The sequence below is a fragment of the Zea mays genome, chromosome 3 (genome assembly GCF_902167145.1).
Source record: "Zea mays cultivar B73 chromosome 3, Zm-B73-REFERENCE-NAM-5.0, whole genome shotgun sequence".
Lineage (NCBI taxonomy): Eukaryota > Viridiplantae > Streptophyta > Magnoliopsida > Poales > Poaceae > Zea > Zea mays.
Genome location: NC_050098.1, coordinates 180,115,828 through 180,127,779, shown reverse-complemented (window position 1 = coordinate 180,127,779; position 11,952 = coordinate 180,115,828). Strand labels below are relative to the sequence as shown.

At 42.9% G+C, this 11,952-nt stretch overlaps 1 protein-coding gene and 1 pseudogene across 21 annotated transcripts; one reads left to right on the top strand and one right to left on the bottom strand.

Annotated features, from left to right (window-relative positions):
• The first annotated feature begins 91 nt into the window (after positions 1 to 91).
• On the top strand, positions 92 to 7,522 carry LOC118476727 (uncharacterized). Of its 21 annotated transcripts, XR_004857301.1 has the most exons (16): positions 134 to 650; positions 1,751 to 1,841; positions 1,931 to 1,966; positions 2,505 to 2,566; positions 2,778 to 2,830; positions 2,911 to 3,438; positions 3,634 to 3,810; positions 3,899 to 4,018; positions 4,186 to 4,440; positions 4,608 to 4,867; positions 5,148 to 5,230; positions 5,316 to 5,393; positions 5,467 to 5,707; positions 6,118 to 6,193; positions 6,289 to 6,391; positions 6,947 to 7,434. XR_004857301.1 is itself a non-coding variant. In XM_035966375.1 (13 exons), the coding sequence occupies exons 1-7, from the start codon at positions 1,773 to 1,775 to the stop codon at positions 4,438 to 4,440; spliced, it is 633 nt and encodes a 210-aa protein (XP_035822268.1). In that variant the 5' UTR covers positions 1,642 to 1,772; the 3' UTR covers positions 4,608 to 5,230; positions 5,316 to 5,393; positions 5,467 to 5,707; positions 6,118 to 6,193; positions 6,289 to 6,391; positions 6,947 to 7,434. The 21 variants fall into 21 exon arrangements, 2 of the variants coding, with proteins under 2 accessions (XP_035822268.1, XP_035822269.1); XR_004857294.1 differs by having other exon boundaries at positions 129 to 650; positions 2,505 to 2,830; positions 2,911 to 3,810; positions 6,947 to 7,133; positions 7,285 to 7,522; XR_004857296.1 differs by having other exon boundaries at positions 129 to 650; positions 2,505 to 2,830.
• Positions 7,523 to 8,544: 1,022 nt separating this feature from the next.
• Positions 8,545 to 9,232, bottom strand: LOC103652389 (osmotin-like protein; annotated as a pseudogene).
• Between the last annotated feature and the right edge of the window lie 2,720 nt (positions 9,233 to 11,952).

The following is an 11,952-nucleotide window of genomic DNA, read 5'->3' as shown; positions in this document are numbered from 1 at the left end:
TCCATCTGTGTGATTCTATTTAAAAAAATCTCTCCATGTACATCTATACTACCTATTAAGACTCTAAGGGGTAGGCTGCCTCCCCTGGTTCTGCCTTCGGTGCATCTAAGCCGTTCTTTGCCTTCGATGAATCTAAGCCGTTCTTCCACCACGATGCAACCGCGACCCCAACCCGCTCGTTCCCCTCCCCCTCCTCTCTTTCTCTCTCGCGCTTGACTCCCCCGCCGCCCCTTCCCGTCCCCACCCCGACGCCGTCCGCTCCCCATCCACCATCCCAGCGCGATGGCTGGGAGGACCGCGCCCGCCTCCCTCCCCTCCTTCTCCCTCACGCCCGACTCCCTCGCTGCCCCTTTATCCTGGATCTCGTCATGGACGCTACCACGACCAACGGTTCGACGGAGCAGGCGCCGCACTCTGCGCCACGGGACGGAGCCCGTCCCCACCCGACACCGGCCACCTCCACCCCGAGCTCCTCCGAGAAGTGAGTGATTTCCATTTCTTCGATTGGATGACGCGCGGTCGGGCCTCCGCACCTCTCTGTCCCCCTCCCCTCCCGCGGCGACAGCTTCCTCTAGGAGATGAGCGCGCCCGCCCCCGCGCGCACCACCACCACCACGCGTCCACGCCCCTCGTGCACCTTCTCGCCCGAGGTACGCACCCTGCACCCTACACCCTGTCAAACCCTAGCTATTATCTACTGGGTTTCTTTCTTGGTGTTGATAGTTTGTTGGAGATTAGGCGTTTGATTTCCTTTACAAAATAGGTTCAGTTTGAAATTGCGGCCAAAGCAATGTTTTCATGTGGTTTCATCAATTTTAGTTTCTATATTTACATGTGTTTGATTGTCCCTTGCCCTCGTTTAGATAGAGATTTCTATCAAGAGTATAGAAAGTTGGTGCCTGACAACTAGCTGCTTGCATTCATCCACCCCCTACTCTTATCTTGCAAAAGCCCACTTCTTGTGTTTTGCTTGTATATATATTAGGCTGGACCAAAGTGTGGTTAAGTAACCTCTAACAAATTGTCATGACATGAGCTGATTAGCGGTCTATTGTAAGCCCGCTCGGACTTACGAAAGTGGAGGTCACATTTCCATTCCACCAATGCATGTAGATTTTGGTTCAGACTTCCATCAGTGAATGAAAAAAGGAAAAGCAAGAGAGAATAGCAAGTACTTATATCAGTATAAAAATATACCAATGGGTAGTGAGCCTGCAACGTTGTGTACGTATACATGGGGAAAATATTTGGTTTGTGGCTTGTGTGAAAGGACAATTTAGGTTTGTATTCTATATCTGAGGACCATTCATAGCTTTCAGATTTTGTTATAATTGTCATCCCATGGTTCTGCTCGGAACAACTCTTTCTCCAGGATTGTTTTGGGACTGGTCATTGCGGGCATGTTGAGGGTATTTAGTTAAACAATTTTGTTATTATTTTAGATTGAGTACATCAACTCGCTGGTTGCTTACATTTTCTTGGTCCCTAGAGCTACTCACCTCGCTGGTTGTTTACATTTCCTTGTTCCTGGGATCCACTTTCCTAAAATGAATCTGTTTTAATCTTGTAACTGGAACTGGTGGATATTTTGATAGGGAAATTACGATGATTGATTTCTGGATTTGAGTTTCAGTTTTTTTTTTTGCTTGTACTGGCCTCTTGAGATTGGAAGACTGGCGTTGTTGTGGGCTTGTGGCATAGGCTTCCTTTGTGGGTCTTTTTCTCATCTGATGTAAACAATATTTTTTAGTCTGGTAACGGTGCAAAGGCAAATGGGGCATCATCACATATCTAGGTCGTATTTTCGACAGACAGATATAAAACGGAGTGGGAATGCCTCGGTAGGATTGATTACTCTGTTTATTTTACTAAGAACGGAAGACTAAATCCATTATTAATTTTCTACTGTTGGATAATATGTTTTTTGCAGATTGATATCATGTCCAAGTTCTTCAAGCTGATGGTGGTAGGTGTTTTGCTTTGCTACTTTCTCATTGTTGAAGTTGTCTCCATGTTGTATTCACTAAAGAACCCCTATATTATTTATTTTGGAACAAACCTTTTTTGTTTTGTCCTAAAATGAGATCGAGCAAGAGCATTTTTCCTGTGGGTTGAGTAAATCTAGATTTTTGCTTTGCATGATGAGACAATCCAGAGAATGTATACCAATTATGATGTGTGCCTTTTATATTTATCTACATTACCCAATATAGCATATTATTCTTTGCTATCTTAGTCTATTATTACTCATGATATGGCATATTATTCTTTTTGCTTCTTGAAATAATTTAACCATAGTTCTTGGAGATGCTAGGATTCCAATGCGAGACACTGTCATCTCTTGTAGTGTCGGCTATATGTGTTCTACTCCTTTGCTCGATAAAGCACCTATTTCATATCTTTAGCAGTTGTCTTATGTCACTGTCGGTATCATATCCAAATTTGTATCCTTTTGTATGGTATGATAAGTCCAAAAGCTCTAAGATTTTTTTTGTCTTGTGCAGGTTCTACAATTAATGAATGATTTGAACGAAGTGTTCAAGATGCCGCTATCTCTTGTATTGAGGTTAGTTAATTCCATATTTGATATTGTCTGTGTATGCCTACTTCAGCCGACATTGTGTTTTTTCTAGACCCATGGTGACTGGTATGATCTCTATTTCTATTGGACTTGTTCAATTTCCCAATAGTTACATCCCATATTTACAAGCTGGAGAGATTGAAACATTTTTTATAACATCTTATCTATTAAAACTCCATGTCGTTTGCTCCACCAGGGGCTTCCAGTGCGCTTTTTCCCCTCGATCTCGTGTGATCTGAGTGTGAGAAGGTTGTTAAAATGTGCATCTACTCATATTTTTATTTTTACCAGATATGTGTCTAAATTTTCTTTCTTGTGTTTTAATACAGGCTTATAGTGTGCTTGAGGTTCTTCGACCTCTCTATAATTCCCCTAAGATACTGGAACAAAAGGTAACTGTTGCGATATATGTCAATCTTCAATTTCGTTGTCGCTTAGCAGTTGTTGGGCTTTGGTACCCAGTCTGTAATTTTGCTGATGCACCAGCGACACATATTTATCATTTTTTATTTTTAAATCAATAACAAAGCACAGGTACAATATAATCTTATATAGCTTTTAAGGTATGTAAACATCCACTTTAGTGATGCTAACAAATGTATAAAATAATAATAATTATTTTTTCATAGCAATATATTTTATCATATTGCATCTTAGTTCATGCTACCTGGATGTAAATGTGGTGCGGTTTAGTTTAATAAGATCTTCACTAATCACTACATAGTGCAGCACTGGGCTGTTAATATTTTTTGTACCATGTGTCATAAGCATGAGATGTTGCCTGTAGAGTACCAATGCTTTATTGCAGTCTTCCTCCTCGTCTGCCCCAATGTCGGCAAGTCAGCCCTCTTCAACAGGTGAGAGACACCTTAGGAAGGCATCGGTCATTGCCTCTCGCCTGTAGTTTCTATGCCGCTATGAGGGGTGGTGGCATTTCCTCAAATACGTTGCATGTATCACTGTAACTGTTCTTCCCCTTCCGTTACCATTAACCCATGCATCTAATTACTTGTATATTTTACGTTACCGTTTTCCTGTTCTCAACATTTCAGATTCTAGATGATGGTACGACAAATTATTTTAGGAGCGCTTTGACATAATTTAAAGCTTGGAAGGGAGCTTTCTATGATTTATTTTTCTGACTGTTTCGTCACATGTTCTTTCCCTAGATGAAAGTATTGATTTATTTTTGGTTCTGCAGGATCATTGCGTCTCTGCGAGCTAATCAGGTTGGGATACTTTGTTATGTTTGGACAGTTCTATGATTGGGAACTGTGCAGAATGTGACAGCATTTCTTATTTTAATGTGCATTGCAGTTCTGTGAGCGTCTCCCTAGCCCCAATGGCGAGTCAACTGTTGATTGTCATCAGATCTCAAAGATGCCAAATCTTGCATTCACCATTGCAAACAAGACTTTCACCTTAACACCAGAGCAGGTAACTCCCTACTTACAGTTTCTTCAGTGTTTGAATTAGTAGTGAAACCTTGTCTAGGGAACCATGATCTCATTTTCAAAGTTACAGTTCATTTATTGGATATTCTTTGGTGCAAACATATACTTCTTCTATTTCTCTTAAATCCACTGATTGCCTTTGTGCTGCAGTACATAGTGAAGTTGGAGCAAGCAGGACAAACTATCTGCATCAATGGGTTTATGGCATTTGACGTACCGCCTCCTCGTGGTCCTCTCTGCTACGCTAAACATATCTGTACTACTCTTAAGTGTGCAATGAGGGCGTCCACCGAGGGCATCACCGTGCCCCCGCTCGCCCCCTCCACGCCCGCGCCTGTCTGCATCCGCCCCCTTCGTCTCCCCGCAATGGCCGCGTCCCTACCTCATGTCTACGACGACAACTAGGTGCGTCCTGCCTGGTCCGATCTGCTCAATTTCGCCATCCCGCTTGTTTCGTGTTTGTTTCTTTGGTGGAGTTTTGATCGAGTGTTTGCTTTTTCTTGCATGGAAAAGCATCGCCACAAGAGTTTGTTCTGGTGCTCACATTGGTAAGTGTGGAACTTTCACCACAGGTTAAACATGAAGAAGTCATCGGGCTCGGGCTCGGTGTCGTTGGCGCGGAGCATCCCGGAGCTGTACGAGGAGAGGGGAGCCAGCAACCTCCGGGAGTTCGGGTTCCAGGAGCTCCGGGCCGCCACCAGCGACTTCAGCCGCCTGCTCAAGGTCGGCGAGGTGGCTTCGGGAGCGTTTACAAGGGCGTCGTCCGCCTTCCTGGCGGGCCCGCCGGCGGCACGGTAGTTGCCATAAAAAACTCAATCCCAATGGTCATCAGGTATGGTCGTGTGGATCAGTGTTTTCTTGGCTCACCTGTGTCAATACCATCTTGTCGTTGTTGATCACGAATTCGTCAGCATTTTTACAGTATATTGCCTACCATATACATTATCTCTGTGTGTGTGTGGGTGAACCCTACATCCCGTAGAAGTAGAACTACACAGGGTCTCTGTTTTTTGGATCATGAAATGGACTGTACCTTGCATGACTCTGTACAATTCATCTTGCTAATGTGTCTGTGAAGTATCTATCATTTTGCTAGCCCTGTTTCATTTCAGAAGTTCAAGGTTATCTCATTCTGGCATATCTCATTTGCCTGCTGATGAAGTGAAGCCTTTGGTTAAATATGATAATGATGAAGGTATTGTGTGAGATTCCCTTGTGTTATTTATTGTTAACGTTCTAATAATTCTGTATGGCATCATAATTCATTTAATTGATTGTAGATGCACACTCACCTGGTGGCCGTGGAAGGGGTCGTGGTGGTCGAGGCCGTGGGCGGGGCAGGGGCAGAGGTGGACGTGGTGAGGCTGAGTGCTGCAGAGTAAACCCTCAATTTGTCACATGTTCAATTATTCCTCACATGTTACGTTTCAGGAAATGGGTTCAATGAGTATGCTGATGCTGGTTGGGAAGACGATCACGCCCCTGCATATATGGGCAATGGATATGCCCGCGGAAGAGGTCGCAGTTTCAGGGGCCGTGGTAGGAGAGGCGACGACGATAACCAGCCTGAATACCAACATGTCGGAGGTTATTTCAAGAAGATCCAATTGAACCAAAAAGTGGAATAAAATTTCCAACATTTCTGGAAGACGACTCCAGTCCATCTGCAGCGGTATTTCCATTTTCTTTAAAACCATAACTTCTCTTAATCTGGAGGAATTGACTTCATTTTGTGTGTGTGTGTGTGTTCAATTGAAATCATTTTCAAGTTAGTGGTGTATTGCGATCAATACATAAATTGTACCAGTTGGGTACATGGTTTGTGATTTACTTTATGGCTATTCAAACTTGCTTCTTTGACAATTTTGAACTAAAAGTCTACATAATCGTATATAGTGTATACTGGTACTGATTTGTTATTATGCACTCGGTATCTGCACAATGCATTTTTAATGGTTTTGAAACATTGAAATTAAAGCGTATAATTTTGGTAATATTATTTCCAGATTCCGTATCATTTTGTATAAATTCTTCGATTTGATCCCTCCATGTGACGATTTCCATTGATAATTAAACCTTCAGGTCCTTGTTGGGATAGGTTTCAAAGGCATGAGAGTGATGAGGGTCAAAAATCTGAACCTCTACGCTTTTGGTTTATGTAAGACAGAATTTTTTAAATTGGTTCTGTTCCATGTCAGTTTGCCAATGAATACTAACAAACCTCTATTCATTACTGATTAAATTTTCTTATAGATATGCAACCAACTTCTATCCGTGAGAAGTTGGGTCCTAAGTATGCTTCATTTCCAACTGACAAGCTGATGGAGAACCCTGATTTCTATAGTAATCTTCTCAGGTATATTGATATATCCTTTTCATCATATTTCTCAGCTTCTTTTGCTTACCCTTAGCCTTAGGTTCCATTTGTAAATGAGATTTTTGAATCTGTTTCCTAGATCAAATCTCCTCTCTTAGTCAGGCCCTACTTGAGTTGGTGGCCATATATTTTAGGAAGTGCATAGGCTAGCACTGACTAATGTGGCTGTCCTTGTTAAGGAATGTAACTATGTAAGACCAAAGGTACCTATGGAGCAGCCACTGAGTTAGACATGTTATTGTGTTAGGTGGTTGCTGGGAGCAATACTTGCTACCAGTTGACATATTATCATTAAATTTCTGCTTATATCTGCATGTGTATTATGTCATCCATACCAGAATGCATGTGACACATAACACATAGGCGCTCATGCAAAGCTCACAACCTCATTTGCATATATACACCACTTATTAATCCTCAGAATACAAATATTTGTTGAGAGGGCAAGTAGATTGCAGGATTCTGGTTGTTTACAACGAATATGTTGTTTTGAAGCACATATGAAACTTGGTTCTTCTCCTTGTTACGTTTCAGGAAATGGGTTCAATGAGTATGATGATGCTGGTTGGGAAGACGATCACTCCCCTGCATATATGGGCAATGGATATGCCCGTGGAAGAGGTCGCAGTTTCAGGGGCCGTGGTAGGAGAGGCGGCGACAATAACCAGCCTGAATACCAACAGGTCGGAGGTTATTACGAGTGTTCATGCTCCAGCTTTAGGTGGGTAACCTCACAGGACACAAATGAAGTGTACAAAATATTTTCAAACAAAATTAAGCAAGGCCTGAAGATAATCTGAAGAGCTTTGTACAGGCGATTTTTGATCATTGTTGATCCTGATTCCTGATTCTTTTATTTTTTTCAACAACAGATTTTCACCATTTGTAATGGAACTGAAACCAGCCTCTCATCGAAGTGGAAACCTTTTTTTAGTCGTAAACATTTACATGGTTTATCCAGTGGTATGCTGATGAAAGATGCTAAGTTTCGCTTAATATAATGTATATGAAGGTCCTGTGTACGTCAAATTTTGTCCACATTGAACCAGTACGAATGACATCTTCCTTGAAAGTTATAGAAATGCTTCAAAGTTCAAATGGCATTCAGCATATTCCATGTGCTGCTATTTCAGCACTCATTTCTCGTGCTGGCAATGCAAACTGGAATAGGAAGGGTTTGCTCCTCATCCAATCGAATTGGGCACCGATGGTCAGTCAGACAGTCACCTACTCTACGTACTCTTTCTTTAGGGATGATAGCCTTCAGTTTTTTCAAAGCAACAGATAAATATGAACATGTCCTCTACCTATTATGGGAAGTGCTGCCAGTAATCCTGAAGAGATTAAAAATGTTTTAGTGTTCTCCGATGGATGTTGAGATAGAGTCTGGAAAAGGGTTTAGGGATGGATGGAGCAAGCTTTGTCAACCGGAGAGAAAGAGTGTTCTTACCAAAGCGATTGCACAAGCAGTTCCGACGTACTATATATGTCCTGTTTTAAACTCTCACGAGAATTATACAAGATGTTTTTTTGGGCTTGGCACTTGGGATTTTTACCCGGGCTCAATAAGCGTATCACATGCTGATCGAAAACGAGGCCCGTGATGAGGCATGGGTGGACGAGCGCCAGATACAAAAGCCTACGAGCAAGACTGGTCGGATTTAAAGTATGCTAGGTCAAATTCCCATCCAGTATTTGTGTTTTTTATAGAGACTAGCACGTCACCCTCTGCCAACGGGGGACGACGTTCTCAACTCAAACACAGGATCATGTCGACACAGAGCACTCATGCTTAATTTTACGTGGAGCGGAGGACTCGTGGAACCATTCTCTAATCGGTTGCAATATGGCTCAGTGCGACAAGAGCCTATCGAGCTTAAATGCGCACGATTGAGGTCCCCAAGAGCGAGTATAATAAGATGACATAGATAGATAGTAAGAGGTGCTATGTTAGAATTATTTATGGAAACATAGAGAGAAGAAAAATGGATTGCTCATGAGCACCCAGTAAAAATGGCCTGCTCACTTACCCTAGATAATTTGTGAAAGAAAGAAGTAGATCAATTATTAAAGGCACATATTGTATTATGAAAGTTGTTATATAATTATTTTTTAATTGACTATCTATACTACTATATTAAGGCTGAAGAGGTAGTCTTCCTCCCCTTGTTCTGCCTTCTGTTAATCTGGACCGTCCATCCTATGGCCCCTACCCCGCCCGCGTGCGTCGCCCCCAGACCCCCCTCGGTCGTCTCCCCCTCCGCGCGAGCCACAACTGACCCCTCATCGCTTGCTCTCGCTATTGCTTCGTGGGTGAGCGAGGGGCTGTCGTGCGCGTAGGTGAAGGCCTACGGGCACTCGCGCTTGAAGAACTCCGAGTACTTGGAGGCGCGGCAGGTGTGCGGGCTGTTGTACATGTTGCGGCAGCATAGCTCGTCGATGCGGAAGGCCTCGCAGCCGCTCTTGCACGCAAGGATGCTGTCGGCCGAGGAGCGCAGCTACAGCTCGCCGGGGCAGCTCTCAGTGAGGTTTTCTTGCGGCAGGCGAGGACGGGACAGTTGTCGCGGCCCTCGTGCGGGGTCACGGACAGGCCCACATTGAAGTCGTCCACCACGCTCACGCCGTACGAGGTCTGGTCGTTGTCGTGGTGGAGGTTCACCCACGCTAGCGTCGTGGGCACCGCGTCGCCGAGCCCGCCGCAGTCCCCGTGGCGCAGTGGAGCTGCGCGCCGGCGCCGGCGTAGCCCGTGCGCGTCCAGATGCTGCCAGACCAGGGGTGGGCCGGCGCCAGGAACGACTTGTGGGAGAGCGGCGGGAGGAATCACAACTGTTGGTGCTTGCTGGTCGATTATCACCACTCCAATAGATACCATCAAGACTCGGCTTTAGATAAATTTAATTGTTCTTCTGAAAGTGTGATTATGTATCTTTGCAGAAACAGTTTCTGTGGTATTCGTCATGTTTTCTTTTTGCTAGCACCTTATTTCTGGTATAAGGAATCTAGCGTCCCATATTTTTGCTACTAGCTTATTTATTAGACAAGATTTTTGGACTAGGACGATGAATCATTGTAAGTGTTAGAAGATCACAGGGGTTTCCTTAGGTAGTTCTTCCTGAAATTTAGAAGTTGACATGCCTAGGCTATACTTTCTGACTTGTGAAATATCAGTAGCTTTAATATACATGATTTCAACTAGGCCCAAAGCTCCTCAATATACGATGGAGAAGGACATGTCCACTATGCTAGGTAGCTTGTGAAATCATGTTTTAGCACTTAACCTGGGTGACACAGGTTTGATCTTAAGCTTATTGTTCCTCTATGTCAGGTGCCTCAGTTTCACAACGACCACACCTATTATTCAATTTTAATATGACATTTCAAGGCTGGCACTACAACATTATAGTTATGGCATGTGCAAGTGAATGATGTCTACAATACTGTGGTGGTCAATACTGTGATGATCATGTTATACCTTAGGTATGCAGATTACCTTTGAGTTGGCTGTTTATCATATCACCTTTGTTACATAGGCTATGTACCCGAACTTAAAGTTAGTACAATTCTAGAATTCTGTGGTATTCCTCTTTTCATATTTTGACGACGATGTGCTCCTATATTTTCCTTTCTGAATACCAAATTCTTTAATGTGTCCTCTTGTGTGGAATCAAGTTCCTAATTTAGCTAGAGCAATACTTGAAAAGAGGACTCACAATTAGTTGTTTTTCATGTGATTGTATAACAATTTCTCGTAAATGAATATAATGCTGACTAATTTACTGTTTGTGTGAATATGTTTTGGCAAAACCTTCTAAGATGGTTCCTGACTAATTTATATGTTCCCGTTGCAACGCACGGGCACTGACCTAGTCAAAATTAATGAAGAGGGAGATGAACGTCATCACCTTGCGAGACGACGCTTCGAGTGCATGCTCCCACAGTCCCACCTCCCACGTGGAATCGTCGGCGGAAGCGGTGTTGCATACTTGCATATGTGTAATGTGTTCCACATCCTCGCTGGAGAGTGTGCGGCAATGGTGCATGCCCTGGCAGCAGTCTCTTCTTCCCGTCTTCGATATTTCGTCGACCTCAAGTCCTACCTCTAACGCCACGTTACTAATTTTTAATTTTAATTAAATATATATAATACTAAGTGAGTGACCGTGCGTTGCAATGAGGACATATAATATCCAATAACTTATAAACTTAATCACATAATCAAAAAATAGCAGTCTACTTGGATTTAAAAGCACGCCGGTGCAAGAATACATTAGTGCACAATGATTAAAAAACAAACAACCTCAATATCTCACGAATCGTTGTCTCGCTTATTGATAAGCAAACTCAGGCATTGTTTGCATAGCCAGATATCAAAGTATTGGACGATGGTTCGGTCAAAGCAAAGGATGGTAGAACGATAACAGTCACATGGTCTTGGAGGCAGTCGCTTTCGGTTTCTTCGGGTTTCTGTCAGGACTCCAGCTAACGACATATATGCTCCCTGTGTGTTCGCCTTCAGTGGAAAACTCTCCTATATTTTTGAACTATATGTTCCTGCTAAAAGACGTTAGCAATTTGAACTATATTTTACAGCAAAAAATGTTTAGTCAAATTGCTTAATTTTATTAATTTGCACAAACTTAGAAGTTAGTGTATGGTATCCAACATAGAATCATGGCATGTCATCTAAAAACATAGAGTGCCTTTCTGTGAAACGTAGTGGTGATAATTTAGGATATAAATAAAGGGGCGGAATGAAGAGGATCATGGTGTAGTTCAGACTTTCATAGCAGTATTATGCAAAGTATGGAAAAGAACGCTATGCAACACCAATCCAGGGTACATTCTATTGGAGCATACTACTCTGAACAAGATTTTTTTAGGACAGAACAGTCAGCGTAGTCATGAGAGCAAATTCCTAATTTTTTGGTGCATCGTGGATAAATGATCTATTATGTAATTGTAAACACCATGCAAACTACTTCAGCATGCTTTAGCCCATCTAAATGTTCTTTTCATAGAAGCATTCAGTCAAATTTAAATGCATAAATGCATAAGAGAGATCACATAATCACTACACCACTCTGAACTAAAATACTTCGTCAGGATCCCTGGAGACAAAAAAACAACAGAGAATTAAATTGCACTCCTTGAGAAAACCAGCCCAATACTCTCTAACAAATATTATAAAATGAGTTGTGTTGAGCACCATATTGAGCGGCCGGACGGTCCGGCCCTGAGGCCGGACGGTCCGCGCATGCGCAGAGTAGTTTAGGGTTCCGAGTTTTGTGCTATGTTTGTTGGCTAGATTTGCGGAATTAACCCGGAATCCAGTCGTGTAAAGGGTCCAGCCCCCCTCCTCTATATAAAGAGAGGTCTACGGCCGATTTGTAATTATCAATCGAATCAATACAACTTCTATTTCACATTTTATCCTAGGAGTAGTTCTAGTCTAGCTTAGGTTTAGCTATCCAATCCCCAAATTCTTCGTCTCTCTTCGGCTCTACGCCGATTAGAGGAGTCTAGGTCGGCCGGCCCGAGCC